This window comes from Pipra filicauda, unplaced genomic scaffold (assembly GCF_003945595.2).
Source record: "Pipra filicauda isolate LSUMZ 115617 unplaced genomic scaffold, ASM394559v2 scaffold24_size8852520_pilon, whole genome shotgun sequence".
In the NCBI taxonomy this organism is placed as follows: Eukaryota; Metazoa; Chordata; class Aves; order Passeriformes; family Pipridae; genus Pipra; species Pipra filicauda.
Genome location: NW_024104365.1, coordinates 3,198,121 through 3,224,341, shown reverse-complemented (window position 1 = coordinate 3,224,341; position 26,221 = coordinate 3,198,121). Strand labels below are relative to the sequence as shown.

The window sequence follows — 26,221 nt, the reverse complement described above, 5'->3', positions numbered from 1 at the left end:
TATTTGGTATTTTTGATAGTGATGGGAGGAATTTGCTGTGCCTGGTGGTTTTTTGTAGGCTTCCTGAGGGTTCTGGCAGGTTCAGGTGTTCCTCATATGAGATGATCCTCCTCTTCCTCCATGTCCCTTAACTGCACTTGTACCTGATTTAAAAATCCCCTCCTTGTCCGTGATTGCAATTTCTGCACTTGATATTTGTTACTGTCTTAGACAACACTAGCACAATTTTTTCACTGTGCTCACATGTAGTAAAATTTCCTTCTCTTTGGGTTGAAAATTAGGTTTGTTTGATAGAAGATATTTGTTTCTGTCTCTTGACTAAAAGATTTCTGACTTTGTCTCCGTCACTGTTTACAGACATCTGGTAAATCTCATTTAGTTACACAGTATGATAGAGGCAAGGGGTTTAGAAACATGAGTCAGGACTCACATTTAGTGCTTTTTATTTTTGTATATTTTTGATAACAAATCTTAGTTATTGTCTATCTGGTCTCTGGTCCTGTAGAAGAAGTAGAATTGTGGGTTTCAAGTTTCTGGAAAATAAAACAAAAATTTTCAGCTGACAAAACCTCATGTAATGAGGCTTTTTCTGGTCCAGTTTTTTGGGAGTTTTGGTTTAATTTTTTATTTTTCTTTTTTCTTTCCTAGCGATATATTCCATAGTTCCTACTTTGTGCTTTTGTAGGAATATAGAGCTCATATTTCGTAGTAACGTAGAATATATGGTACAGTTAACAAGGCAAATCTGGGACAGTTAAGAGAAACCTTAACCTCCAGTCCTGCTATGGTTATCAATGCTATCTTTATTCCTCAGTGAACCTCAGGGGAAACATTATACTTTTTGTTGGAATGTACATACATCCTCTTGCTTTAAGCAAGGGAGCATTCATTACTTTGCCTGACAATGTTCTTGGGATTTAGCCCACATGACATGAAGGATGAGTATCTTTTGTTCCATTTTATATTTTCCATTGGGATAAGTAGTAGCATTAGGATTTTGAATAAAAATTGTGAGAGAAGAGTGTCTTCTGGAACAGGCTCTGGAAAGATTAATGTAAGATTCCAACCCAAACTATACTATGATTCTATAATTTCTGATATGACTTCAAATACAGTGTTTGTTCTATCTTTCAGATTTTTTCTTTTAATGTGGTACAGAACGAGACCTGGATTTCTTTCTTCATATTTTCTCCCCTGTGAATGGGACAATTTGTTGTGTAGGTGAATTGTTGAGATGAGAGCCTCTGTCCTACCCTTCCACACTGCAGATGAAGTCTTACGCTCACGCCTTCCTGATCATGTCCCAAATCATGGGCCACAAAGACAGCCTGCACGTTCGCTGGGCTTTGGGCTCCTAACAGGTTTTGCACAACATCTATAGAGCTCCACATGTGCCAAAACTAGGATATTAAATCTGTTTGTATTCCATTTCACCTTACGTAAACTGGAACAAATCTATTCTATGGAGGTCCTCTCCTACCCACAGCCATTTAGTGACATTCACCTCACTTCACTTTAGACATTTAGAAGAGCAGTGTCTGTCTGAGTTCAAACCAATCACCCTTCACCTTCTTTTAAGTTCAAGGCAGAGAAATTAGGATAGAGAGGTCATCTGAACTTGCCAACATGCCAGTCTGAATGGGGAGGCGAATATATTCTATGACTGCCTTTATAGTTAGCTCAGACTAGGAGCTGATGAAATAATTCTGGAGAAAAAGCTGTCTTTGCTTAGGTGGTCACCCTAGCAGTGGTTTAATCTGTCAGTCAGCATTGTATTTACCTAAACTATAGATAGCTTAAGCTTTTATCTCAGTTCCTACATGATATGGACTCTGGAAAAGGTATGCTTGTTTAGTTAGAAAGTTTAATGGAGTCTCACTAACCAAATGATGATACTCCTTCATGATCACCAAAGTAGTTTCTCAGATGTGTTAAATGAGGGATGGGATGGAAGAATGATTTTACAAAGGAAATAGAAGTGCTTGTTCATTATCTCTGACAGAAATGAATAAAACTGCAGTAAGGCAGCATCTGACTTAAAAGTATAAAAATGCATCCACAAATAATGTTTATTTAAGGCTGTGGAAAGATCTAACGGAGTTGACACAGGCATCTACCATGCTAAAGCAGTGTATGATTTTAGGACCTTTCTGTGCAAGTTGTGTATAGTACATGCTTCAGCTAGCACGTGTTCTGGGAGAAGTGAGAAGCAAAGTGCCATCAAATTTGGAGCTTTTGAAGTGAATGTCTTTAATGAGGAATTCCCATTGCAGTCAGCTCCAGACTTGCAGGAGGCAAGTTCAGCTGGACTGCAAGGCCCAGTGAGGAATCAGTGAGGAATCCCAGTGGGATTCATCTACCTAAATTGAGGTTAGGTCTTGTGTGGTGCAGTTCATCCTTTCCTAATGTGAGTACAGAAAACAGGCCAAGCGAATTGCACCCTAAAACCATCTATTTCTCTCCATTAAGAGAGTATCTTACGAAGGAAACCCTGAGTGACTGGTTATGTGTAGATATCAATAATTGATAGATATCTAACATCAAGTGAGATGAATTTCATCCTCTGTCACAAGGAAGCCTATGGGTAAATCCACAAAAAGATGATGTGAAATTGGTGACACAAGGAAAGCTTGAGTGATCCAGCATCCTGATTGATAGGGTATGAGTACAGCAGTTGAGGAAAGAAAACTCACATAAGACTGTGAAACTGTCTTTAACTCAGGTTGAATTCCTGGCTGCACTCATTTTGTGTATTTTCCATGAGACCTGAGCAGATTGTTCTTCTCTGAGGTGCTCCTCTGTTCTAACAACATGTGAATGTATTGTAGCATAAAAACTGGTTTTCAGGAAAAGAATGCCACAAATCAGAAAGGGACTGGATAAAAAAATATCAGAAGCCAGGAGATGAAGACCCTGTTTATATGAAGAAGGATTTTGTGCAAGGGCAGGATCATGAGATCTTCAGAGCTGCTTTGGCATGCCCAGACTTTGGCTTCATTCTCCCAGATACAGGACAGGGAGACAAAGGATAAGGTGATGAAAGGGCAGTAGTTTGTGCTGAGAGTTCCTAAAGACTTAAATTTGCTATGAGATTCAGGAAATCTAGAACATGCACAGGCATCTGGAAGCTGCAGGTTTCCTTATAGAATTATCTTTCTTCTTGTTATTTCTAGAGTTATCACCTGTCTTTATGATATAACCTGTAATTTATTTATTCTTTCTATTGATGTATTGGTTTCCACACAAGTTTATATGTAGAATGTTTTATTTTGACCAAAATTCCTTCCAAAATGCCAAAGGCTAAATACTTTTCTGGCTTGATGTTAATCTGTACTTGAGTACAGTAGAAGGAACCTGAGAAACAATAGTGTTATTGAGAAAAAAAATGTGAACCCACTGCCTACTTACTATTCAGGAATTCTGTATTACTCGTGTGGATTGTGTTTAGTGATTTCTTTGCCTGTATCTTGGAGTATTCTTTTTCTTTATTTCCTCTCTTGCCACATCCTGTCTTTGATGACAGGATGAGAAGTTTGCTATTGAGAGTGACCATGGTCACGAATCCAGACTACAAAGTAGCTGAAATACTGTTTTCCTGTACTTTCAGTGTAAAGCCTAAATATTTTAACTAGTATATTTAACACAGTTTCAGGTGTGGTAGCCTGACTTAGTAGCTCAGATGTGTGGTGTGGTGGGTTCACCTTGGCTGGATGCCAGGTGCTCACCAAAGCCATTCTGTCATTCCCCCCCTCAGCTGGACAGGGGAGAGAAAATACAGCAAAAGGCTGGTGGGTTGAGATAAGGACAGGGAGAGACACTCACTAATTACTGTCATGGGTAAAGCAGACTGAAATTGGGGAAATTAATTTATTACCAGGCAAATCAGAGTGGAGTAAAGAGAAATAAAATCAAATCTTAAAAACACCTTTCCCTCATCCCACCCTCCATTCTGGGCTTAACTTCACTCTCAAATTCTCTACCTTCTCCCCACCAGCAATGCAGGGAGACAGGGAGTGGGGGCTGTGGTCAGTTAATCACACATTTTCTCTACCACTCTTTCCTCCTCACACTCTGCTCCTGCTCCAGCCTGAAGTTCTTCCCACAGGAGACAGTCCTCCATGAATTTCTCCAATGTGAATCCTTCCCACAGGTCCAGTCCTTCAGCAACAGACTGCTCCAGTGTGGGTCCCTGCAGGGACACAAGTCCTGCCAGCAGATCTGCTGCAGTGCAGGCTCCTGCCTCCACAGGTCCTGCCAGGAGCCTGCTTCCCATGGGGTCACAGCTTCTGTTGGGCATCCACCTCTGGTATGGAGTTCTCCACAGGCTGCAAGTGGATATCTGCTCCCTGTGGACCTCCATGGGCTGCAGGGGGACAGTCTGCCTCACCATGGTCTTCCCTACAGACTGCAGGGGAATCTCTGACCTAGTGCCTGATGTACCTCTTCCTCGTCCTCCCCCTTCTTCACCGACCTTGGTGTCTGCAGAGCTGTTTCTCTCACTTATTCTCACTCTTCTCTCTGCAGTTGCCATTATGCAGTAACTTCTTTTCCCTTTTTAAATCTGTTATCCCAGATACATCATTGCTGATGTATCACTGCTGATGGGCTTGGTCTTGGCCAGCGGCCGGTCCATCTTGGAACCAGGTGGCATTGTCTCTGTTGGACATGGGGAAAGTTTCCAGAAGCTTCTCATAGAAGCCACCTCTGTAGCTTCCCAGCTATGAAACTGTGGCAGGCAAGCCCAGTATGTGTGGACAAGGCAGTGCAGGTACAGTTTTGATCACTGGCCATGGCTCACGTGCTCAGATTTGCTGCCTGAAAAGTCCTTTGATAGTTCAGGCAGTAGTACCAACACATAGCACTACTCATTTTTCAAGACAGAGTAAAACTCCATAGTAAATAAAAGTCATTCGGGATGCTGTTTTGTAAACTAGTATAGTGCTGATACTGTACAGCCCCAACAACGGCTTCTTTATTTAAGTGTGATTGCTGTGGGGAAAAATGTGGGAGCTTCTCAACAACGCGCTAAGGAACGTACAGTGCCTGCTGTTTTCCCAATGACTAATTGAAAGACAACTGTCTTTTTGTAATTTTGCTCAATGTCTTCCTCACGGTGTATCATGCAGCAGCAGACAACCACCAATGCCAGCGACACAGTGGCGTCAGGATGTGGTCTGTCCTTTTTCTGTCAGTCCTGATGCTCCCTGCCTGGCCAGGAAAGGCACTCCTAAAATGCTGATGCATTACAGAACAGCAGAGGCTAGTGCTACATCTCAAGTAATCATAATAAAAACTACATATGTGCCACTCTTCTACTAATAGTTTTCCTTCATCTGCACACCAAGTAATTTCCATGTTATCCTCTGCCTGCTATTTCTTTTCTCCACATTCTTTCTGCTTCCTCTTGTACTATACTGAAACACATTTCCTTGCCTTTCCTTGACTTTTGTGCCTCAAAACCTCGCCTTACTCTGAGCTTGCCCTTTCTGTCTCATGTAGGGTCACAAATGCCAGTCACCCTTCTTAATGGGTGTCTGGACTGAGCCAGTTTTGATTATAATGGCTGCTTGGACGCATTTTATGTATAGACACATCGGTTCAGGGATTTGATAGGTTAGGTGAATCCTATCCATATGTTTTGATTTTATTTTGGTGATGCTGATAAGTGTGTTCACTTTAATTGCTTTCAGAGAGTATGTTGGTAACTTTGGTACAAGGCATTGTCTAACCTAGATTCAAAGACTAATTCCTCTTACACTAGAGAGATATATTCAAGTGCTGAGTAGTATGGAAAGGAGTGTTGTGCAGAGGGTTTTTGAGTCAGTGCTTCCATTTATAACTCCTGAGTTTCTTCAACATATTTTTTCAGCCACTATTCACACTTTCTGTCTTTTTCACTTTTATGTCAAGAGCAGCAGGTGAAAGTCAGTTCCAGGTAAACTAAATCCAAAGTGAGATGTGTTGAAACCCATTTCAGACTACATGGTATTGCCAATTGGCTTTGTGCCTCCATAAATGAGGTAGAATCATATTTCAATTTGTCTGGCAAACAATAAGTTTTTGATATAAAGATCTGAGAACCTGAAAGTGCTGATGACGGTGTCCGCAGTGTGGATGAACTCTTTAGCTGCATGATGGCAATAACTGGCCACATAGAACATAGACTTCTTGTGCCAGAATGGTGTGGTTGAACATCCATTGAAATATTGAATAGCAGAGACACAATCATGGCAGTTTTCATTATACATGCTTACAAAAATGGCTAAACAACAGAGTGGGAAGGTAGTGAAACCTTTCAGTGAAGCGGGATGAATTGCCAGGTTTTATTTATTATGATGGACCTGAACTGATAGCTATTGCTTCAGACTCACAGAATCACTTATACCTACTTTATTTTGATTTATTAATTTTATTCCTCTAGCACACAAGGGTTGCATTGTGGGCAAGAACTGCTGTATACTAGGAGCTTTTAAAAGTTATTTTTGTCGATGTTCTGAACAGAACCACTTACATGCATGTCTGCTGTGTGTATTGATCTCATAGACTGTCTCCTGCTAGGTGGGTAATAAATGCTCAGCTGTGATGGTTTTTAAAGTCCAACAGCCAGACTAGCTCCAAAACAGCCTCTGGTGTAATGGTGGGGAAAGGATTAGAGAGCAAACAGTGACCACTCACCCTTTAAAAACAATTAAATAATTTATTTTGCATGCAAAAAAGGCTATTAGGAAGGGAATCCTTCTCCACTTGCCACTCAGATGTTTTCATTATAAGCATTGGAGTTCTGCAGTTGGCAGGTGGAGTCTCCATCTCAAACTTTTACTACCATATTTATTAATTTTTGTTAATGAGGCACCTATATCCTCTGCACTTCCAGTTAGTTTTCTACTGTGGCTGCTTTAGTGGAAAGTATTATCTTGCAGTGAACAAACTAAAAGAAAAGAGGTTTCCTCTTCTATTTATTTCTGTTTACAGGGTTTCGATTAAAAGAATAAACATGTTTATCCAGCCACCTCAACTAAAACAAGACTGTCAATTTCTCAAAGCTCATAAAAGACTTGGCAAAATAAATCTGAGGCATTCATTCTCCTGACAAGCTGCCAGAGTCTGCAGAACTTACTTTCACACTGGCATCTTTTCTGCCCTTGATGTCATGTGCAAAACACGAGGATTTATGCCGTGCTAATCCCCCTAATGAGGGCTTCTCCCAGCTTCTATATAAATCCTGCTCAAAGCCGTGGCTGCTGGGCAGGCACCACAGAGTCAAAGCACCTTTTGAACTGCATTCAAGGCAATTAAGAGACTGGGATTAAGCAAACCCCCAAAACCAGCATCCTTAGCAGTGAGAGGGATTACCCTGGTTGGCTAGGGCATGTTGCTGTGGCAAGGCCAGGTTGTCCCACGGCAGAGATATCCCTGCTCCGCTCACTCAGGTCCAGTGGAAAGGCAGGACCTGCACCCACCTGTAATGGGCATCCTGAGGTGGCTGTTCTGGGCTGGGCTGGGCTACTTGAGCTGCTGCTGTCCCGCACAGGCACAGTTTCCTCGTGTCTGCATGACGGTGGAAGCCCTTCGCTTGAAGCGCTGCTGCCCAGCCTTGGGGACAGAGCCAGGCAATATCTGTGGGTCCCTGCAGGGTAGGGGACGGTGTGAGGGGGTGCAGGCAGACACTCAGCCCTGGAGTGGCCCCTACACCCTTCAAAACGTGGATGACCGGGAACGGTGGCCCCTCAAGTTCTTCAACCATAGCTGTCGGTGCACAGGTGAGATGGGTACTGGAGGGAGGGAATGGGGATGGATACGTCTCCTAACCTTGCTCCAAAGGCAAGAAACATCTCTGATGGCATAAGGCATCAAGAAGACTTCAAATATTATTAATTTCCTAAAAAATCTGCCATGTTTATGATACTATCAGCACTTTTTTTCAGAGTAGCAGTGTCAAAGAAGTGTTTTCTCTTATGTTTTCCTCTGGCCCTGGAGGTGTCCCTGTAGCCACCCATCACCTTTCTCCACAAGGTTTTGGACCTTCCAGCGCTGCATTCAAACCTCTGTCACTGCTAATCATGCAGTGAACCTGGATCAGTGTGCATTGAACAGAGATTTATTCCTCATGGAGTAGTACTTTGCAGCACAATATAGCCCTGTGCACTGAAAATGTCTGGATGTCTGGACAGGGTGTTTCCCAGGGTTGTTAACTAAGTCTGCAACTTACACTGATCCAAAATGTGTCTATATAACCACCAAAGAGGCCATCCCATCCTTTTCCTCCCCATCTCCAGCTGCTCCTTCTTACTGGTGACTTCACATGGGCTCCTGTGTTTGCATGCTGGAGGTGAAATAGATCTGGAATAAGGTTTTAATAAAACCACTTCACTAGCGCTGGCAGGTGGGAGGGGGTAAGAAGGTGAGGTCAGGGCAGGATAAGGTGATAAGACTTTTCTCAGCAACAGCCCTGGTCGAAGGAGAGTTAAAATGAGCAGAAACTGCAGACTCAGTCCAGAGTGCTGTGCAGGGCTGGCAGGAGATGACACTAGGAGTTGGGCAAAAGGCACATCCCAGGCATTGAAGTCACTTGCTAAGCAGATTTCAAATGAAGCCTGGGATTTCTTGTTGAAAACATAAAATTGTTTGAATTTTCCAACATGGGAAGAATAGACTGCTTTCCTTCAGCTTGATTCTTAGAAATAGCTGAACTCTTTAGTCTAAAATATATCTTGGCTCTCACTATGAGAAAAGCCCAGATCAATCTGAGAAGGCAGCACTGCAGAAAATTTCAACCCAAAAGGTTAAGTTTTCCAATGCTCTTATCGATTGGAAACAGAGTGGTAGTGGCAGATGACTTAAACAGATACATGGCATTACCGAAACTTCTAAAAATAATAACAACAGACTTTAGAATATAAATCAGCTTTTATCTCTTCCTTTGACTGGATTTCAAATGCTTGAAATACAAGTGTGGAAGGACTTTTCCAGACGCTTTACGAAAAAAAAAATTGATGCAGGTTTTTTCCTTTTTAAAGGTTCTTATATACCTCCAAAACTTAAGTCAGGTGTCACATACAGACACAAACCCTGAGTCAGAAGAATTCTAAAGCACATGGGCATACACCCATATTTATACAGTTTAAGTAATTAGGACATGAAAACCTGGAAGTGAAGAACAGTGGAGACAGACATGCATAGGCAGACATTAATTTCCTTATCCAAGGAGAGATAGAGATGGTATTTGATATTTGCAGGACTGAATCTCAAGAGGCGTGAGCAGAATGTAGTGTTCTTTCATTCAGCCTTACTTCTGCTGAGCTGTCTGCTCTCCTTGGCTCTTTCAATTTGGTTTCTCCTGCTGTATTTTTATTTCACTTGGATTCCTCTTTCTCCTTGCAGTTTTTAAAACTAAATATACCAGTGATGAAACATTAAGGTGGAAGGCATCCTTAAGGATGATTTTCAGAAAGTTTTCCTGGGCTTGATGCTGTATGCAAAGGCATTTCTAGGATAATGCTAAGAAGTCCAGAGCTGTGTGGGATTTGAATTAGATCTGATGCTTTTACAATGCTGGTAATTGTGGCTCTGTGTCTGTTAGAGTTTTTTTGTATTTTTTTTTCCCCATTCAGTTTTATACACTGGTTGGCTGTCTGCACACCAGAATTTTAAGTGATGTGACATGTGGTATTTATTAGGCATCCAGTGCCATGGTACCTGTGTAACATAATGGTAGGTAACATATGGTACCTAAGTAAGATAAATTAAATATGCTCATTCAAAGGGACATGGAACAGTGCACATCTGTACTATTAAGGTATATTATCTGCAAACTGCCTCTTTGAAATGGTTCCTAGACTATGCAAACTCCAACCTCTCCAAGGCTCTTTCTAGCACTTTAAGAGTAAAAATGGTAGTGTTCCAGTGCCATTTTGGCACTGTTTAATTTAGAGATTAGACATTGTGTAAATTATAACCTATGGGAACTCCAGCTACCATGTAGCTGATTATTTGATTAGACAGTACCATTTAAACATGTCATATAACTGATGGCTGTATGGTTGGAAACCTGAAGGAGCTACGAGGAACAGGACCAGGATTTTCCAAAAGGGGGTTTCTGAAGTTTTTGCAATAAATTAGTCAATTTGAGCTTTCTGCTAAAAACTTCTCTAAGGAGAAAGGAACAATGAAAATTTGTCCATTCGTTGAAGCTGTTCACTGAGGGAAAAAGTCTTAAAATCATATCCATCCAATTCTAGATGATAAATATTTATAAAAAAAGAAAAAAGGGAAGGGAAGGAAAAGAAAAAGAAAAAGAAAAAAAGAAAAAGAAAAAAGAAAAAGAAAAAGAAAAAGAAAAAGAAAAAGAAAAAGAAAAAGAAAAAGAAAAAGAAAAAAAGAAAAAGAAAAAAGAAAAAGAAAAAGAAAAAGAAAAAGAAAAAGAAAAAGAAAAAGAAAAAGAAAAAGAAAAAGAAAAAGAAAAAGAAAAAGAAAAAGAAAAAGAACTCAAATGCAAATATTGATAATGGTTATGGGATCATATTAATTTTTTTCCATTTCTAGGCTTCAGCAGATAATATGCATTAGTCTTTCTTTAACTGGGGAAAAATGGAATAAGATTAGTACTACAGAAAGATCCAGCTTTGCTTCCCATTTTTTGTACTGAGGGGCATGGTCAAATAGACAGCTGCAAATCTGTTGTCAGGATGTTTCTTGCTGCATGTTTCACTCAGTGTGTTGGTTGCAGCAAAAATATAATCTCTATAAAAAATATGAGATTATGCCATTAATGTAGTTGGAAGGTAGCAAAGAGTTGTTAGTTCCTGTCTATTTTCAGTTTTGAATTAATTGAATGTCTTCTACAATTGGTTTGGGTGCACCTAATATTAATTCAATTTATTTGAATTCTTAAACTGAAATGACCTGATGTCAGATCCTGACAGTGTGCAGACTGTGTGAAGGAGACTTTGGTAATTTGTTTTTCAATAAGATGTACGTGTTGAATTAGACAGGGTGTTGGATACACTAGTCTAACCTTGAATATTGAGTCTTGTAGCTAGTTAGACAACAAAGCGGTTTTTCAGTGCGATAAATTTAATTTAGAAGAAAATTATTTTAGAAGAATTATGAACTAAATGCTATTTTGAGTTCTGGATGATAACATTTTACAGATACATATCTGGTATAGCACTTTAAAAACTCAAGACAGAAGACTATTGTGAAAAACCACTGCAGTCAGTCATGTGGTTGCTAGTACAGATCGTGCTAGTGATTAAACAATGACGTTTGAGTTCACTGAGGAGTTAAACATAATTATAATTCTTTTTTTCTGCTGCCACTTTCTAAGGTTTACATGTGGGCATGTGCTGAATATTGCCAATTAAGCCATGTAGCTGATATGATGACCATCCCATGAGATAAAATTGAGCTTCTGAAGTAGTTATAAAATACACTTAAATTACTTATTGTAGGAGAATGTGCCTGTGGGATAGTACTAAATAATAGCCATACCTTGATGATCCCATTAAATCCTGTAGTAGGTACAGATCTTCCACATCCTACAGACTATCAGGGTGTCTAAATGAAGAGCTAGAAGAGAGGAGAGTTAGCCATTTGTCTCGCATGGTAGGAATCCTTATCCCACCTGCAGTGTGCTGGTATTTCAAATCTAATGTAACTCCTGTTTTAATGCAATGGCTGAAGAAATCTGAAAAGGAGCCCTTTCTCCTCATCCCATAAATGAAGCGTATTAAGCTGGTCCCTTAAGCTGGAAGGAAGAGGTGTGGCAGCTGCTCAGGTTTCATCTCGATACAATAAAACAAGGCAGAAGATGGTGAGTGTTGAGTAGGTTCATTTTTACTGAAGAAAAGACACTGACTTGATGGAGTTACTAATTTGTGTTATGTATGGTGTCTGAAGGCCAACCACATGTTATGACCCCTAAGAGGCAGAAAAATCCATGATCTCAGGCAATCTCTGGGCTTGAGAAGCAGCTGCAGTGGTATGTAATGACCGGTGTTAGTATACACAAATGATGTGTATAAACACATATCAAGGGTCACGTCCTAAGAAGTGCATTTGTCTCAGTGCCATGCCCATGGACTGACCCAATGGGAGAAGTAGCATGGCCACAGTGTCTACAGAAACAGTGAGATTCATCCAACTTCTCTGAGAGCACCATAAATGTTGGTGAGATTAGTCACAGAAGAAGACAGGCCCCACCCAAGGCATGTTATCCCGTATCCAGACAAAAGGACTAGTGGAGAAGACATCCCAGACGATTTTTTTTTTGGCCAGCAGCAGTACAATGGTCATTCCTGGAAACAGGGGAACAAGCCAGGAGCATCCAACAGTGACATCATCTCCTGCCTGGGCACCAGAATGACCTCCAACACTGTATTCTCTGGGAACCACAGGAGATGATAATAATCTCTGTTGTCCCTGGCACAGCCTTGGGGAGGTAGTACACTGAGTTGCTATGCGTTAGTCACTGAAGGTGAAAAAATGCCAAGGCGTAAATCCTTGCGTGTTCCTATGGTTTCTGTGTGCAAAATGATCTTGAATGGGTCTAACTGCCTTCCTGAACGTATCTACTGTGTGCTATATCCTGCTCTCCTAGAGCTGCACCATCACCAACATAGCAGACATGGAAGTTAAGCTGTAAGAGGACATACATTTCACAGTATTGTCATGTGGGAAGTCCACAAGGCAGTAAATAAATTTTCTGAAAACCGCAATGGATCGTTTCCAGACCAGTGGCCTGGTAGAGTGCTTTAGAAACAAATACTGCAAAAGTGGTTTGGGTGGGACATAAAAAAACCTAGGTCTGATTACTGCAGTCATTCCTGTTTGCATTATAGGAAATCTCACAGACCTTCATCAGCTTCTTGCCATTTCAGCTGCTGCATAACAGCAGTCCGGTGATGCAAGGAGTCTGTTGAAAGAAAATGACGAAAAGCAAGTTTTGATATCATAAAGTGTTGCTATTATATGTGTTTCTGACAATAGAACATTGCAAAATAGACCCAAGGATGGCACAAACGTGTTCAACACAATCAGCAGAAATATTGCAGTGTGAAATACCACTTTCCCTGGAAATCATCTCCTCCTGTTTGCCAGTGTCCTCTGCAGTCCTCCTACTTACTCAGTAAAAGCTCAGGTCACGTTGAAAAGTGTCTGGGAAAGCGATGGAAAGAATGGACCCCTTGGATTCCTTCATAGATTGGGTGGTTAAGGGAGAAAATCCTGCAGAGCATCAATTGTAAATAATTTTCACCTGCCCAAGGGAAACAGGTGAGAAGTCATCTGTCCACCTGGCTCCAAATGCCACACAGGTGGAGAAAAGGTTTTTTCCCATGTAGATGCTTCAGTGTTTCAGGCTTTTGCAAATGTTTTTTCAGAGACTGAGGAGGCACACAGAGTATACCTAAAATACAGATATTGTCTGATAAAATGATTTCAGGCATCAAGACCTGCATAGATTCAAAGGGCCCTGACTGAAAGAGTAATAGGCACCATCAGAGCCTCAACAAGTGACTGGTTGTGGTACTAAGACCAGACAGGACAAACCTGGTCCTGCACTGACTTTGGTTCTGATAGTGCTGTGTGATGCTTATCCAGCACTGTGAGAAGAGGGGTCCTTTAAATGACTGCAAGTGTTGCTGCCAATCTCAAAAGAGGCTGTCGACAGATCTTTTTATGGTTAATTCTTGCTTTTTCTTCATTCTTTTAAAAAGGATTGAAGTGTACCTTCGAGTGTGAGGCATCAACAGATGCTTTCCAGAAGTTCATGGTCCATGATTGAAACTTGAGCAATATACATGACCTAATTGGCAATGTTACAAGACATTCCTGATATTTGTCATCTGGTCAGTACAGTATGTACAGTACATGATGGGCCTTAACTGCTAGGCTGAGCCGTGAAGAATGAGCAAGTACACAGACAGTGGAGTACACTAAATAGATAACAGTAATAATGCTGTTCTGATGGGATCCTCAGGATATTGTGATCAAATCAACCTTCCATGTTATTTCCCCTGCCATCTCTGCCCTCATCATAATAACATATCCATACAAACTTCTTTCTTTCATAAAACTATAACCTTCTTGCTTTTACTGGTGTATGTATTCATCCTTCTAAACCAATGCAGACCTGTGGCTTCAAGTGCCTTCTGCCCTAGATGGAACATGGCAGCTGAACCCGACTGCTCCTACTTGCATTGGCACAAAATGTAAGCCATATACCTGGAAACTGTCCCCATGGTATGCCATCAAGTTGTGCATGATCCAAAACTTTGTTGAAGTCTTCATGCTTGTGGTCCCCAACCTTAGCACTGGTCCTAAGCTTCATGGTAGCATGTAAACTTACAGACCTCAGGGCCCCCGAAATAATCATAAGCTGTACAAAACCACATTTAGGAGTCCTCATATCATCTTGGTAGGTCTCACAGAAGTCTGTCACAAATGTTTAGAGTTCGGTAGCCCTTACCCTAAGAGGCAGCCACGAGTTACAGAGTCTTCCTGGTAACATCCCTTGTATCCTCGTGCATCTTTGAATTTGGTAATAAGTTCTGTAGCCCGTGACAATCTGAAATCTTACTTTAGAGTTAACTGTTGTTGTGCTCATAGACTCAAGCCTACAGCCTAGGGACATTTGCCTATCCAGGAACATTTCATAAGACACTTCCCCGTCCCCATGTTAGCCAGAACTCTGTCCTGGATCTAGCAGCAGTGATATGTGTGGTAAGCAGTGAGATTTTCTTGCATTTTGGAAAATGATTGGCATGGTTGTTGTGGAGTGAGTGTGTACAGGGAGCTGGAGGGGGGGGGTGGGGTTAAGGAGTCTCAGTGCAGATTTTTGAGAATGGAGTGGAGATCCCAGAGGATCTGTGGTTGCCACTCTGCTTCCCCCTTCCCCTGGCAGCAATGCCCACTGTCCTACACCACTTATATGCCAGCAGCCTGCCGGCAATGCAGGCAGGAGGGAGATGTCCACTGCAGGAATGGTCGGTTGTTCCCTGTTTCCCTCACCAATGGGGGATTAAGCTGCAGCAGGGCCTTTCTGCTGCTGCCAGCTGTCTGCCACAGTGTGCAAGAGGCCACGCTTAAAGCAAGCTCTGCTTTCCTGGACTCTTCCATCACATCGGAGGGTCTGACCTAATAGCCTAGAGCGGACCTGATAACTTGCCTTAGGAATAATGCCAGCAGGAAACAATAGTTGTACAGTGTTTCTCAGGCTGTTATTGCAGCACCATTTAATAATGCTTAAAGCGTGACCAACAGCACCCCTGGTGCTTGTCCTGGTTTGTGATACACTGTTAAAAGGTGCTAATTTCTCCTAAGTTTTGTCCTTAAGAGAACTGTTTTGTTTGGGGATTTTCTTCTCTACTTAATGATCCATGTGAACTGACCCTGTTTTGGGTTTGATCCTCGAAGAACAGGAGTACTTGAGAGCCAGTCCAGAAAAGCACTTCATCACGGTCTTAACCTCAATTGCTCAGCTGTCTATTCACTGAGACTTCTCACGTGCCTGAAGGCTTTGGAGAGCTCTGAGCACCTCAGGGCATCAAGCCCATTACACAGCGTTTCACATCCCCATCTGACTGTGTGTGATTCTTGGCCCTGCTGTGGCTCTGGGAATCGAGCCAGCCATCCTTCTGGTTAGGCAATTGGCAAAGCTGCCAATCTGCTCAGCTCTTGTCCCTTCCAGGAACTGGCATCTCTGGGGGAAAAGAGTGCTAAATCTTAATTCTTCTGCATTTCACTGTTAGTTTTCCCTGATTCTTAATGTCATGACTGCTTGTACCCTCTTGATCCAGGAAACTTTGGTGGCTATAACTGTGGTGACTGCAAGTTTGGCTGGACTGGCCCTGAATGCAACACGAGGAAGCCAGCAGTTGTCAGGAAGAATGTCCACTCCCTGACAGCAGAGGAGAGAGAGCAGTTCTTCGATGCTCTAGACCGTGCAAAGACAACCATTCACCCGGACTACGTAATTGCAACTCAACACTGGAGAAGTCTGCTTGGTCCAACCGGAGAGGAACCGCAAATTGCCAATTGTAGTATTTATAACTACTTTGTTTGGCTTCATTACTACTCAGTCAGAGACACGCTAATGGGTTAGTGTTTTTTTTATCCAATGGGCTCTGCAGGTAAAGGAAAGGCTGATGAGTTTCACTGCCGAACAAAGGTATATACTTAACACAGCTGTGCTACCTCATTGAGGTAGTAGGCACCCAGTAGTAGGCACAGCACTGTGGAGCAAAACAGTTAGTGGTGAGAAGTTGGTGGTCATCCATAGTCAAGGGAGATGTCCTTTGGACCTGCTGTGGTCTGGTCCCCTACCTTGTGGCAGCTGGAGCACACCAGTCGCAATCCCTGGTGCAGGGGGGCAGTGCACAGTATTCACCATTGAGTGAACTGAAGTGTGGTCAGGCAGTGACTGACTTCAAAAAGATGTTTCTAGTCCACAGGACAAGGTAGTGCTTGCGGTGGCAGTGGTAAAGGGGCTCTACAGTGATGAAGGCACAGACCATGCACAGATATTTGGGACCAGAGTGCTACTGCTTTCTGTGGTCTTCAGCAAGTCACTAAGGATGGGATTTGCCTGACTAACCACAGTCAGCTTTTAAAACCAGCCTAGGTTAGAGGTTTGAGTATATAATCCCATGCTTTCTCCCAAATGCAGATTCCTAGTCCTGATTGCTTTTCTAGACAGAAGTACCTATAGCAGCCCCATTTCACCAAGCCTACTTCTTGCAGGAGAAGACATCAACCAGTATGGCTTTTCTACTTGGCAGTCCTCTGTGCAAGCTGAACAACCCATATCTATCTCCTTGCTGGAGGGTGTCTGCTACTCTGCAGTGGGTTTCATTCAGTTTGTCCTTCTCACATCGTTCCATTTTGCAGGGCTGAAGGAAGCAGTCTCTGCCCTAGTGAGAGCAAAGGTCCTTCAGGGGACAGGACAGTCATATGGAAAGGGAAAGAGGCAACTTCTAGTGCTGCTGCAATGGTAAATAGATACATATGTGGGTTGAAGCTTGCTGCAGTGATAAAAAAATCCATATGTGGTTTGAAGCCTCTCACATTTGGGTGTCTTAGTTCTTGTGTAACAGCAAAAAATACAATGCAAAAATAACAAGTACAATTTAAAGAAAATTGGCAAAGAATGTTGAATTATTGTTACCATGTTATGGAAAATGCTGAGGTTCTCTTGATAGATACGTGGTGTAAGTCCTGCAGCTGAGCAAGAGAATGAGATAATGTGGTACATATTAGCAAAGAGCTAGAGTTTGAGAAAGTAAAACTGCTTCTTAAAATAAAAATCCACTAAAGTGAGAAGAAATCTTCACAATACCCAACGTTGTAGGGAATGTGAAGTTTTGAGAAACACTGAAGAAATATCCCCAGAGGAGTTTGTTTCACTTCTTCCAAGTAAGTGATGTTGCTTCTTATGTGTGCATTCTTTTCAAAGATACTGAGCTGAAAGTCCTTGTTTAACTCCACTCCAGGCAATAAAAGAAGGTGCTGCCTTTCTCTCAAGCCTCATTTGGTTCCTAAATGACTATTTTATCTTTCCTTTGTAGGTCCTGGCCACCCCTTCAAAGGTATTGATTTCTCCCATCAAGGACCTGCCTTTGTCACTTGGCATAGGTACCACTTGCTGTTGCTGGAGAGAGACCTGCAGGTTAGCTGAACAGCTTTTCCCTTTCCTCGTGCAGCTTCTCCCTTTTGCTATGTGACTTTGTTGAGCCAGCCAAGGGTAAGCTATTTCCTACGATAGTTTCTTACCCGAAGTCCCAGAAGTATTTGCTCACTGATCCTTTTTTCTGTTTTGAGTGAAATTAGGGCTTTCAGGATACGGAGGACTGAACAGTTTCTCACTGTGAACAATGATGTGAAGGTTATCACAGAGATTTTTTCCCTTCATCCACAACAGAGGACAGAAGATGTAAAATAATAGTATATATTAACAAAATCAAAGTGACACCTTAATGTAAAACTTGGTAACAGATATTGTCTGCTGATGTTGAAGATGTCATCCCAACAAAACTAACTCTAAATATCACTCCCTTTAAATGTGCCATATTATACAATTAATACATACATATATTTATCAATACATCTTTTTAAAGATATATATGTTAACATGCCTGATGGTCAGTTACAGAAGCATTAACTCATTTCCATTTGCATGACATCTGCATTGGCAATGTTACTGTATTTCAGCCTTGCTGATCTTCATTACGAAAATGGTTGCTATTAAAGTAGCTGCAGGATCTTGTTTGTGTGAAATCGTATCTAACAAGCAAGCACAAGCAAATGCCCTGTACTCCCCTATTAATACCAGTTCAGATTCCTCCCCAGGGCTAGCCTTTCTGGAACGAAAGCCAACCACATGCACAATTTTACCGATTACCCACTTACATCACTCAGAAAGCCTCTTAGTTGCTTAAGGCTCAATTCATCTCTGCTTCTGCTCTTCTACCTGGTCTCTGAGTTGGCAGAAATCCTAACATGGCCAAAAGAAGTGCAGTCCCACAGTAGGGAAACTAGTGACAATGACTTTGCTTAGACTGATTTAACGCCCCAATCTTTTGAAAGGAGTTGGAGCAGCACTGTGAAATGCATGTAGTTAAAATGCAGAATTAAAAGCAGAATATGCAGTGAAATATCCGCTGAATACCCAGTGAACAGCTTGAAGGCATCCCTTTCTTTCTCTTTCCTTTGAAGGTGATTCCCTGCTAATGCGTTTCTGTCCATTGCAGCGACTGATGGGCAACGACTCCTTTGCGCTGCCTTACTGGAACTTTGCCACGGGTAGAAATGAGTGTGACATCTGCACGGACCAGCTCTTTGGAGCATCGCGGCCTGATGACCCAGGGCTGATCAACCTGAGCTCCAGGTTCTCCCGTTGGCAAGTAGTTTGTAACAGGTATGAAAATATCTAGGGCAAGCTTGCATGCTGACCAATCCTTGCTTTCATTCAGCATTCACAGCATGGGCTGCTCTCTCAGTGTGAGTGAGCAGCAGGAAAAGAGCCAAGACGTCTTATTTAAAACTGGAAATCACTGTCAGTTTGTGCGTAGATGTGCTGTATAAACTTTCTCACCTGGTATTATGGAAGTATATTTTTTAAAAATGATACTTCTGGTACAGAATTTTAGTTGATTCAGCCAATTTATGGCTGCAAAGGTCTGAAGAGTTTACACTTTGGCAAGTATCTTTCTAAAAAAGATAGATTTTGTGCCTGTGTGTTGGTTCTCTGTAATATACGTCCAACCGATCTCGGTAGCAGAAACGGAAAACTGTTTTGGCGTATACAAAGCTGGAGATAGGTTAAAAAATCTGTTTCCTTCTATTAGGTGAGACCTTAACCCTGATATATTTAGTGCAGTTTGAGGATTGACTTCGAAGTGTCTGAGATTTCACATGAAAAACAGCACAGAGCCAGCCAGGAGCTTGCTGCCAGCTCTCTGTAGGCAGATACTGATTCGTATGAGAGCAGGGCTTTGATGGGGGATTCAGGTGCAGGATTGGGCCGCTGTGACAGAAGATGCTGTTGGTTACAACACCCATATATCGTTCTTCTCTCAGCTCAGGGGGAGCATGCAGTCAGTCAGACAGAAAAGTACCGAAAACTCAGGCCTTTTCAGAAGAGCATCTTTCTCTGGATACCTAAAGAGCTACTTGAAATTCCAGCTTTAGGCACCAGTTGGCTTTTAATCTTGCCCTAACTTTTTCTGTAAGATAAATAGAGCTTTGTTTTTTTCTTGAAAACTGAAGTGACTAAACTTTTGCGTTGGCAAGGTTAAACAGGGAAGACCTTTTGTTTACTTCATGAGTTTCTGAAAATGCTGTTTCATTTCATATTGAATAAGACAGATTTTTCTTTTTTCCAGAAGTCTTATAGTGTTTTTCTCCTCCTCCTTCCCTTTTTCTCTCCCTGATATGAAGGACTTGATCCGCATTAGCGACTGGGCAACCCCTGTATCAGCAAGATGTTCTCCAGGCCCTGAAAAAAGAGGATGTAATGAGTTGTAGTTGCTTTTCTTCTAAAGGGGATGAGAGATGGAAAGTGAAATCCTGTTTTCTGTCATTTATTGCATTTCCTTAGCTCAGACCACAATGGGACTTTCCTGTTTTCTTTGTTTGGGACTTTTTCCCTTTTTGCTAAGAGTTAAAAAAAGTAGTCCTTACTCAGGAGTGAAAGTTTCTCAGTTCAAAATTGAAAAGACTGTTTCAGATTACCTGATGAAAACTGGTCTTCTAAAACCCTTGACAGGGTAGAAGGCATGACCGGAGTTTGTGCTTCCCTTTTTAAAAGCATCCTATCTCTGTGGACAATGAACCTGGTAGCTCTTGGTCCAAATGACTGATGGTCCACAGAGGATGCAGAGCCACAGAAAACCATGGCATGGTGACAGTCTTGCAATAAATTCATCTCCCACAGGAGGTAAACTGACATGTGCCAGGAGGTGTCTGTCCCCATCCTCTGCTCTGTCACATGAGAGCTGAGACCTCTTATACTACAGGAGAAAAAGCCAACAAATAAGTCATCACCTTCTTCTAACTTGTGCCTCTTTCTGTTACTTGCTCAGCTTGGACGACTACAACCGCCTGGTCACGCTGTGCAACGGGAGTGATGAAGGGCCGCTGCAGCGGAGGCCGCCCAAGGGCTCCAGTGAGCAGCTGCCCACCATGGAGGATGTCAGGAGGTGCCTATCGCTGCAGGAGTTCGACAGACCCCCCTTCTTCCGCAATTCCAGTTTCAGTTTCAGGTTTGTCCTTCAGCTCCTCTAGAGCCATCTGGGTCCCTGGTTTTCTTTATGAGCACATTTGTCAGCCAAATATGGTTCCTTGATGGTGCTTTTACCCATCCGCAGGAATGCGCTGGAGGGCTTTGATAAACCAGATGGAGCCTTGAACTCGTCAATGCTGAGCCTTCATAACTTGGCTCACTCCTTCCTGAATGGGACCAGTGCTCTTCCTCATGCAGCTGCCAACGATCCCATCTTTGTGGTAGGTCTTTTACCCCCAGCGTGACAGGCAATGGTTGTGGCTCAGAGGCACCTTTCTCACCAGAGGTTTGCAGAACAAGGAAAATTAATTCCCTAAAAATCTGTCTTTTAATAGAAAAGAAGGAATCTTTTATCTTTTCTTGAACACTGCCACACCTGCATAATAGTCAAATAAAAAAGGAAAGAAATCTCAGGGTGATTTGTAAAATATAAAATAAGATTCTGGGGAGAAGAACTGCTATTCCAAGTCACATTGCTCTGAATCCTTTCATTACGTGGTATCTAAATTTAATGGCTTATATCAGACAATTTTACAGCAACAAGGTAAACTGAAAGTGGGGCTAGTTAATTTAAAGCAGTAGACGGAGTAGTTTGTTTCTTTGTTTCAAAATTTACAGGCTAAAAGGAAGCACATCTAATATCGGGGTCTCTTGGGAAACAGAAATAATGTGGTTTCACTGGTGCATTGGTATAATGCTGCACTGCAATGGGCAGCACAAACAGCAGTGTGCAAATAAAAAGCCAGCAGTTGACTCTGCTTATACATGTTTCTCTCCTAATAAATTCATGCAAATTTATTTTCCTTTTTGTTAGATTAAACCACAGTCCTTATATATAAGTTCTTTGTATATTACATCTATATATTAGACATATATGTTTCTTTCTTACCTATATTTTAAGTTTGCAATCTTTTATTGGAGAAATTAGTCCAAATACTTATGTAGTGTTTTCTAGATTATTTCCTTAATAATTCTTTAATTCCTACATTAATTTCTTTCTTACACAGTCAAATTTATTTCATTATGCTGTAATTTTATACACAAGATTATTTTCTATATGATATTTTCTAAGTTTTTTCCAGGGTTGTAATTAAAAAAAACACGAGTGCATGTTTTACATGAGGAAATCAGTTTGAATTGTTCCAGACACTTGTATTAGGTTTCTGAAACAACTTTCCTGTATTAATTAACTATAGACCTATAAACACACTGAGCAACACCTGATCAAATTCATGGGCACCTGGAGCTGTGGAGCTGGTGGCACACTCTAAAATGAGCATGATGGAATCAAATTTCCTGCAACTTCCCATACTTGTTCAGAGATGAGAATGATTAAAATAATTTTGAAAGGTACATTCACCTGAATGATCTCAGTGGTCCCTCACCTGGGAAGGTGAACCTGTCCATTTGATGCCAGCTGATATTAAACTGTCTGGAGAAACAGCTTATTATGAACAAGCAGCAACAAGGATGCATACAGCAGAATGTCCCAAGAAGGAGATCAGCTTAGTCTTCCCCTGAGCTTTCCTAGTTTCCCATTCTTTAATTCCATCTAAATTAAATTATCCTCTTCTCTCTCTTTCAAAAGCTCCAGCCACCTTAGGTGAGAGTGTTTTAAAGGTTGTTGAGTTCTGAAAGAGCTTAATAAATGCGTGTGCCCATCCCTGGATTTGCAGGTTCTTCACTCCTTTACTGATGCCATCTTTGATGAGTGGATGAAACGTTTTAAGCCCCATGACAATGCTTGGCCTGATGAGCTGGCCCCGATCGGCCACAACCGACTGTACAACATGGTCCCATTTTTCCCTCCTGTGACCAACGATGAGCTCTTCCAAACTGCGGAGCAACTTGGCTACACCTATGCCATTGACCTGCCAGGTATGCCTCAGAGGTGTGGACGCTGTTCCAGGCCAAGTGATGAGACAGCTCAGATTTTCAATGACACAGGCATATATAAGACAAGGAGCCTTTCGCAAAACACACAGGTCTATTCGCCTGCTCACTAGTAAACACATATGGTAGCAAAGACAGGTAGTCACAACTCACTGTGTAAGTCTGCACATGCTTAGTTTCCTTTGCTGCAAAACACATCAGCTGGAACTGCTCCAGCATTGTGAATAGTGCTCCTCTGGGCTGAGTAGTTGATTTTGACTCCTGTTCCCAATGTTGTTTATCCCAATGTTGTTAGAGGATTCTTTAACCCATCAGAGGGCAGACACTCTTGCAGGGAGCTTCTCTGGCTAATGCCAGTCATCGAAAAATACTTTTTCAGCCTAGGAGCCTGTGGTTTTAATCTGTTTTAATCTGTGGAGACTGTTTAAAGGTCTATAGACTACAAAAGATTGAAACCCTCGTCCTTGGGCTACATTCATGCAGGAGACCCCTGATTTGTGAAGGCATGGTAGCTTTTGCCGTGCTTTTCTTGGGGTCATCCCTAGAATTTTTCCTGAGAATTTAAACTTCCCCTTTTATGGAGTTTAAGTTTTCCTCCCTTTGGACTACTATACCCTTCTCCTACTTTGAAAATGCAGCTGCCCCTTGAGCATGAGGCATCCAGAGAGGAACAAAGGTAGCTTGTGATTCTGCTGCTTCTCATCTTCCACCTAAATAGTTAGCTCTCTATGAAGGGGTGTGTGCATGGCCTGTGTTTAGACAATAAAGCTTTTACATTTAAACCCTTCTCTTTTATCTAAATATATAACTTGCTAATTGTACTTTATATAATCACATTAGAAATGAACATATGTTATTATGTGGCTGGCTCTTGAAAGATGGTAAAGTGGTAAACAATTCATTTTGTGACCTTGCTGAATTTTGGAATGATTGCCCTCAACTATTTTGTTGACAGAGACTGAAGACTGGGGCAAAAGATTTTCAGTTGCTTTTATTATCAGTGTGATGTCTCCCTGAGCCATCTGTCTCCTTAAACCCATTTGTCAAGCTAACTTCTAAATACCTGAAGTCCTCTTCAGAGCTTTTTGTTAATGTTTAGTCAAATGTAATTATTACATCTCAGTATATGTAGCATTTTTCAGAACAGGACTGCAGGGAATTTTTGCTTCTGAAAGCATAAATAAAACCACAAAAATTCAGCCAAGTAGAGCAGTGTTATTATCGGAATGGACAATATTATCTTAGAAGACAGTGGTTCCTCAGAAGTGGTTCAAAATCAGCAGATATGATCTGGAGCTGGTCAGCAGAACCACACTAATTAGTGTTTTCAGTTAAAAGTTTGACAATAAGCTGCTTTGTTGTCTACAGGAAAATTTGAGGGTTTTCTATTGACCAAAATAGCTTGGAAGCAGCTTTCTTGGAAAGTCATTGTAGAAAGAATTGCTTAAATAATTCATAATTTTGGCCAAATTAGATGAAAGAATGTTTTTTTTATCTTATCACTGCCAATCTTTCCCATTGCCAACACTTTAATTTGTATAAAATGTTGAAATTTAAATTCAGCTCTAGACTTCTCAGGCAGGAAACATCTCCAGCTCTAGTACGTATCTCGGTTACATGGTGCATTACCAGCATCCCCTGTGGCCTGTGGGTCACTAAGCTGCACAAGTAATCATAGTTATCAGGTTGTGGGAAATATTATTTCTTCCACGTAATTTGGAAAATTAAATAATGGGCTTTCCTCACTTCAGTCATTTCATATTTGCAGGTTCCCTTGAAGAAACCCAAGCCTGGGCTGTCATGGTTGGATCCACAATAGGAGGAGCACTTATAGCTCTGACAGTGCTTGTACTGCTGCTTGTGCTTTTCCAGCACCGAAGGCAGAGAAGAGGTTTTGAACCACTGATGAATGTGAGCTTCAGCCCCAAAAAGTACATGGGAGAGGCCTAGTGCCCTCACTTTGTGTCTTTGCTTATTCTTGTAGAAAGTGACCTTGACTGACTTACTGAGATCTTAGCTGAGACTTTATCACACACTCCTTTGGCAGCTGACTAAATTGTTCTCATTCAGGTTTTTCTTGTTATCTTGTGAATTGTAATGTGTGAGGTCTCTGGGTACATATGAGCAAGGCCCAAGACAAGTTAGATTTTGCTCACTACTAAATGTTATCTGGAGTGTGTGACACTCGTAAGTCATGCTCTATAGATTTAGATCAAGACAGCTAAGAATCCAAATAGCAGAAACCTGAATAATCAAGATAATTTTTCACCTCAATGTGTTCTTGATTTCATTTAGGAGCATTAAGATGTGCTGAAAGTTATTAACTCTACATATATATTTGAATAACATATTATTTTACTGTTATCAATAAATATTCTGAATAACATAGTCTTTTTTTTTAAGTTTCAAAATGTCTCCTGCAGTTTGACAAAATACTATAGGAACCCCCTGGTTACAGTTTATTTCAGAAACATGATCAATTCTATATATTATTTTCAATCAAGCTGATGCTAACAGTAGGCAAAGTCTGAAACTCAAATTCTCCTAAAATATAGGAGCAGGAGTTTTCTGACACCTGCATGTGCACTCATGTTTTACCTCGTGTTTTACCTTCTGGGACCCAGGACTCAAGGTAACGAAACTGAGACAGCTTGAGTTACCCAGGTCTGCAGGTGGGGAATTAGGTTTGGATGTGGCACTCACTAGACCCCATCTTAAACATTCTTTTATATATCCCCTATATTTCTTTATTTAGACATAGGTTTGAACCACATTTGGGTGGTTTTCCTATGTTATCTTGAGACAGGTTTTTTATACAGCAAATGAAGTCCTGGACAGATTTTGTCAGCTTTGGTGCTTTATATATTACATTCAGACTTTGTGTATTGTGAAGTCCTGAGTCTTACAAAAACATTGTAGCCTTGAATAAAAAAAATTCAGTTAGTAACAGTTTGTGGTATTTCTTCTAGGCCTGCTCAATACTGCCTATGCAAACTAGAAAGATGATGTCAGCAGGTTTTGAATATGTGGAACTCACAAAACTTATCTCTAAAATGTGGACTTTTTGGGTAAAAAAAAATTATTATTTGCTCACCATCCACTCAGATAGCCCTTGCTGCGTCAGGCGGACAACAATGTGGTGCCATTTCTGCTGTTTTGGGGGATTCCAGTGCACTTGTTCCTGGCTTATGCCCAAGATGTCAAAGGTTGAAGCACTTTTCGTACAGCAGCTCAGCCCAGTACCTTAGCTCTCAACCCAGGCTGCCTTTTGGGGGTTTTTACTGTTTAGGAACCAGTGTTACGCGGTGCTGAGGACATCAGATGAGGTCTCCAGAGACCTGGTGTACATGTGTCACATCAGTTGGACCCCGATCAGTGTCAGATTGTAGCTGGGTCTGAAATCTCCATGTGCCTTTCTGAAGGAGATGTCAGTTGTTTTCCATCACTACAAGACTATAGGTCTTCACATAGAATCACAGAAGAATTTGGGTTCAGATCATCTAGTCCAACTCTATTAAAATCAGTGGGGACATCTTCAACTACAACAGG

General features: G+C 41.5%; 1 protein-coding gene across 1 annotated transcript; it reads left to right on the top strand.

Moving 5' to 3' along the window:
• Nucleotides 1–7,279: 7,279 nt before the first annotated feature.
• Nucleotides 7,280–25,056, top strand: DCT (dopachrome tautomerase). Its single transcript, XM_027724656.2, has 8 exons — nt 7,280–7,760; nt 15,798–16,097; nt 17,565–17,665; nt 18,747–18,913; nt 20,580–20,759; nt 20,865–21,000; nt 22,456–22,657; nt 24,441–25,056. The coding sequence occupies exons 1-8, from the start codon at nt 7,370–7,372 to the stop codon at nt 24,620–24,622; spliced, it is 1,659 nt and encodes a 552-aa protein (XP_027580457.1). The 5' UTR covers nt 7,280–7,369; the 3' UTR covers nt 24,623–25,056.
• The last annotated feature ends 1,165 nt before the right edge of the window (nt 25,057–26,221 follow it).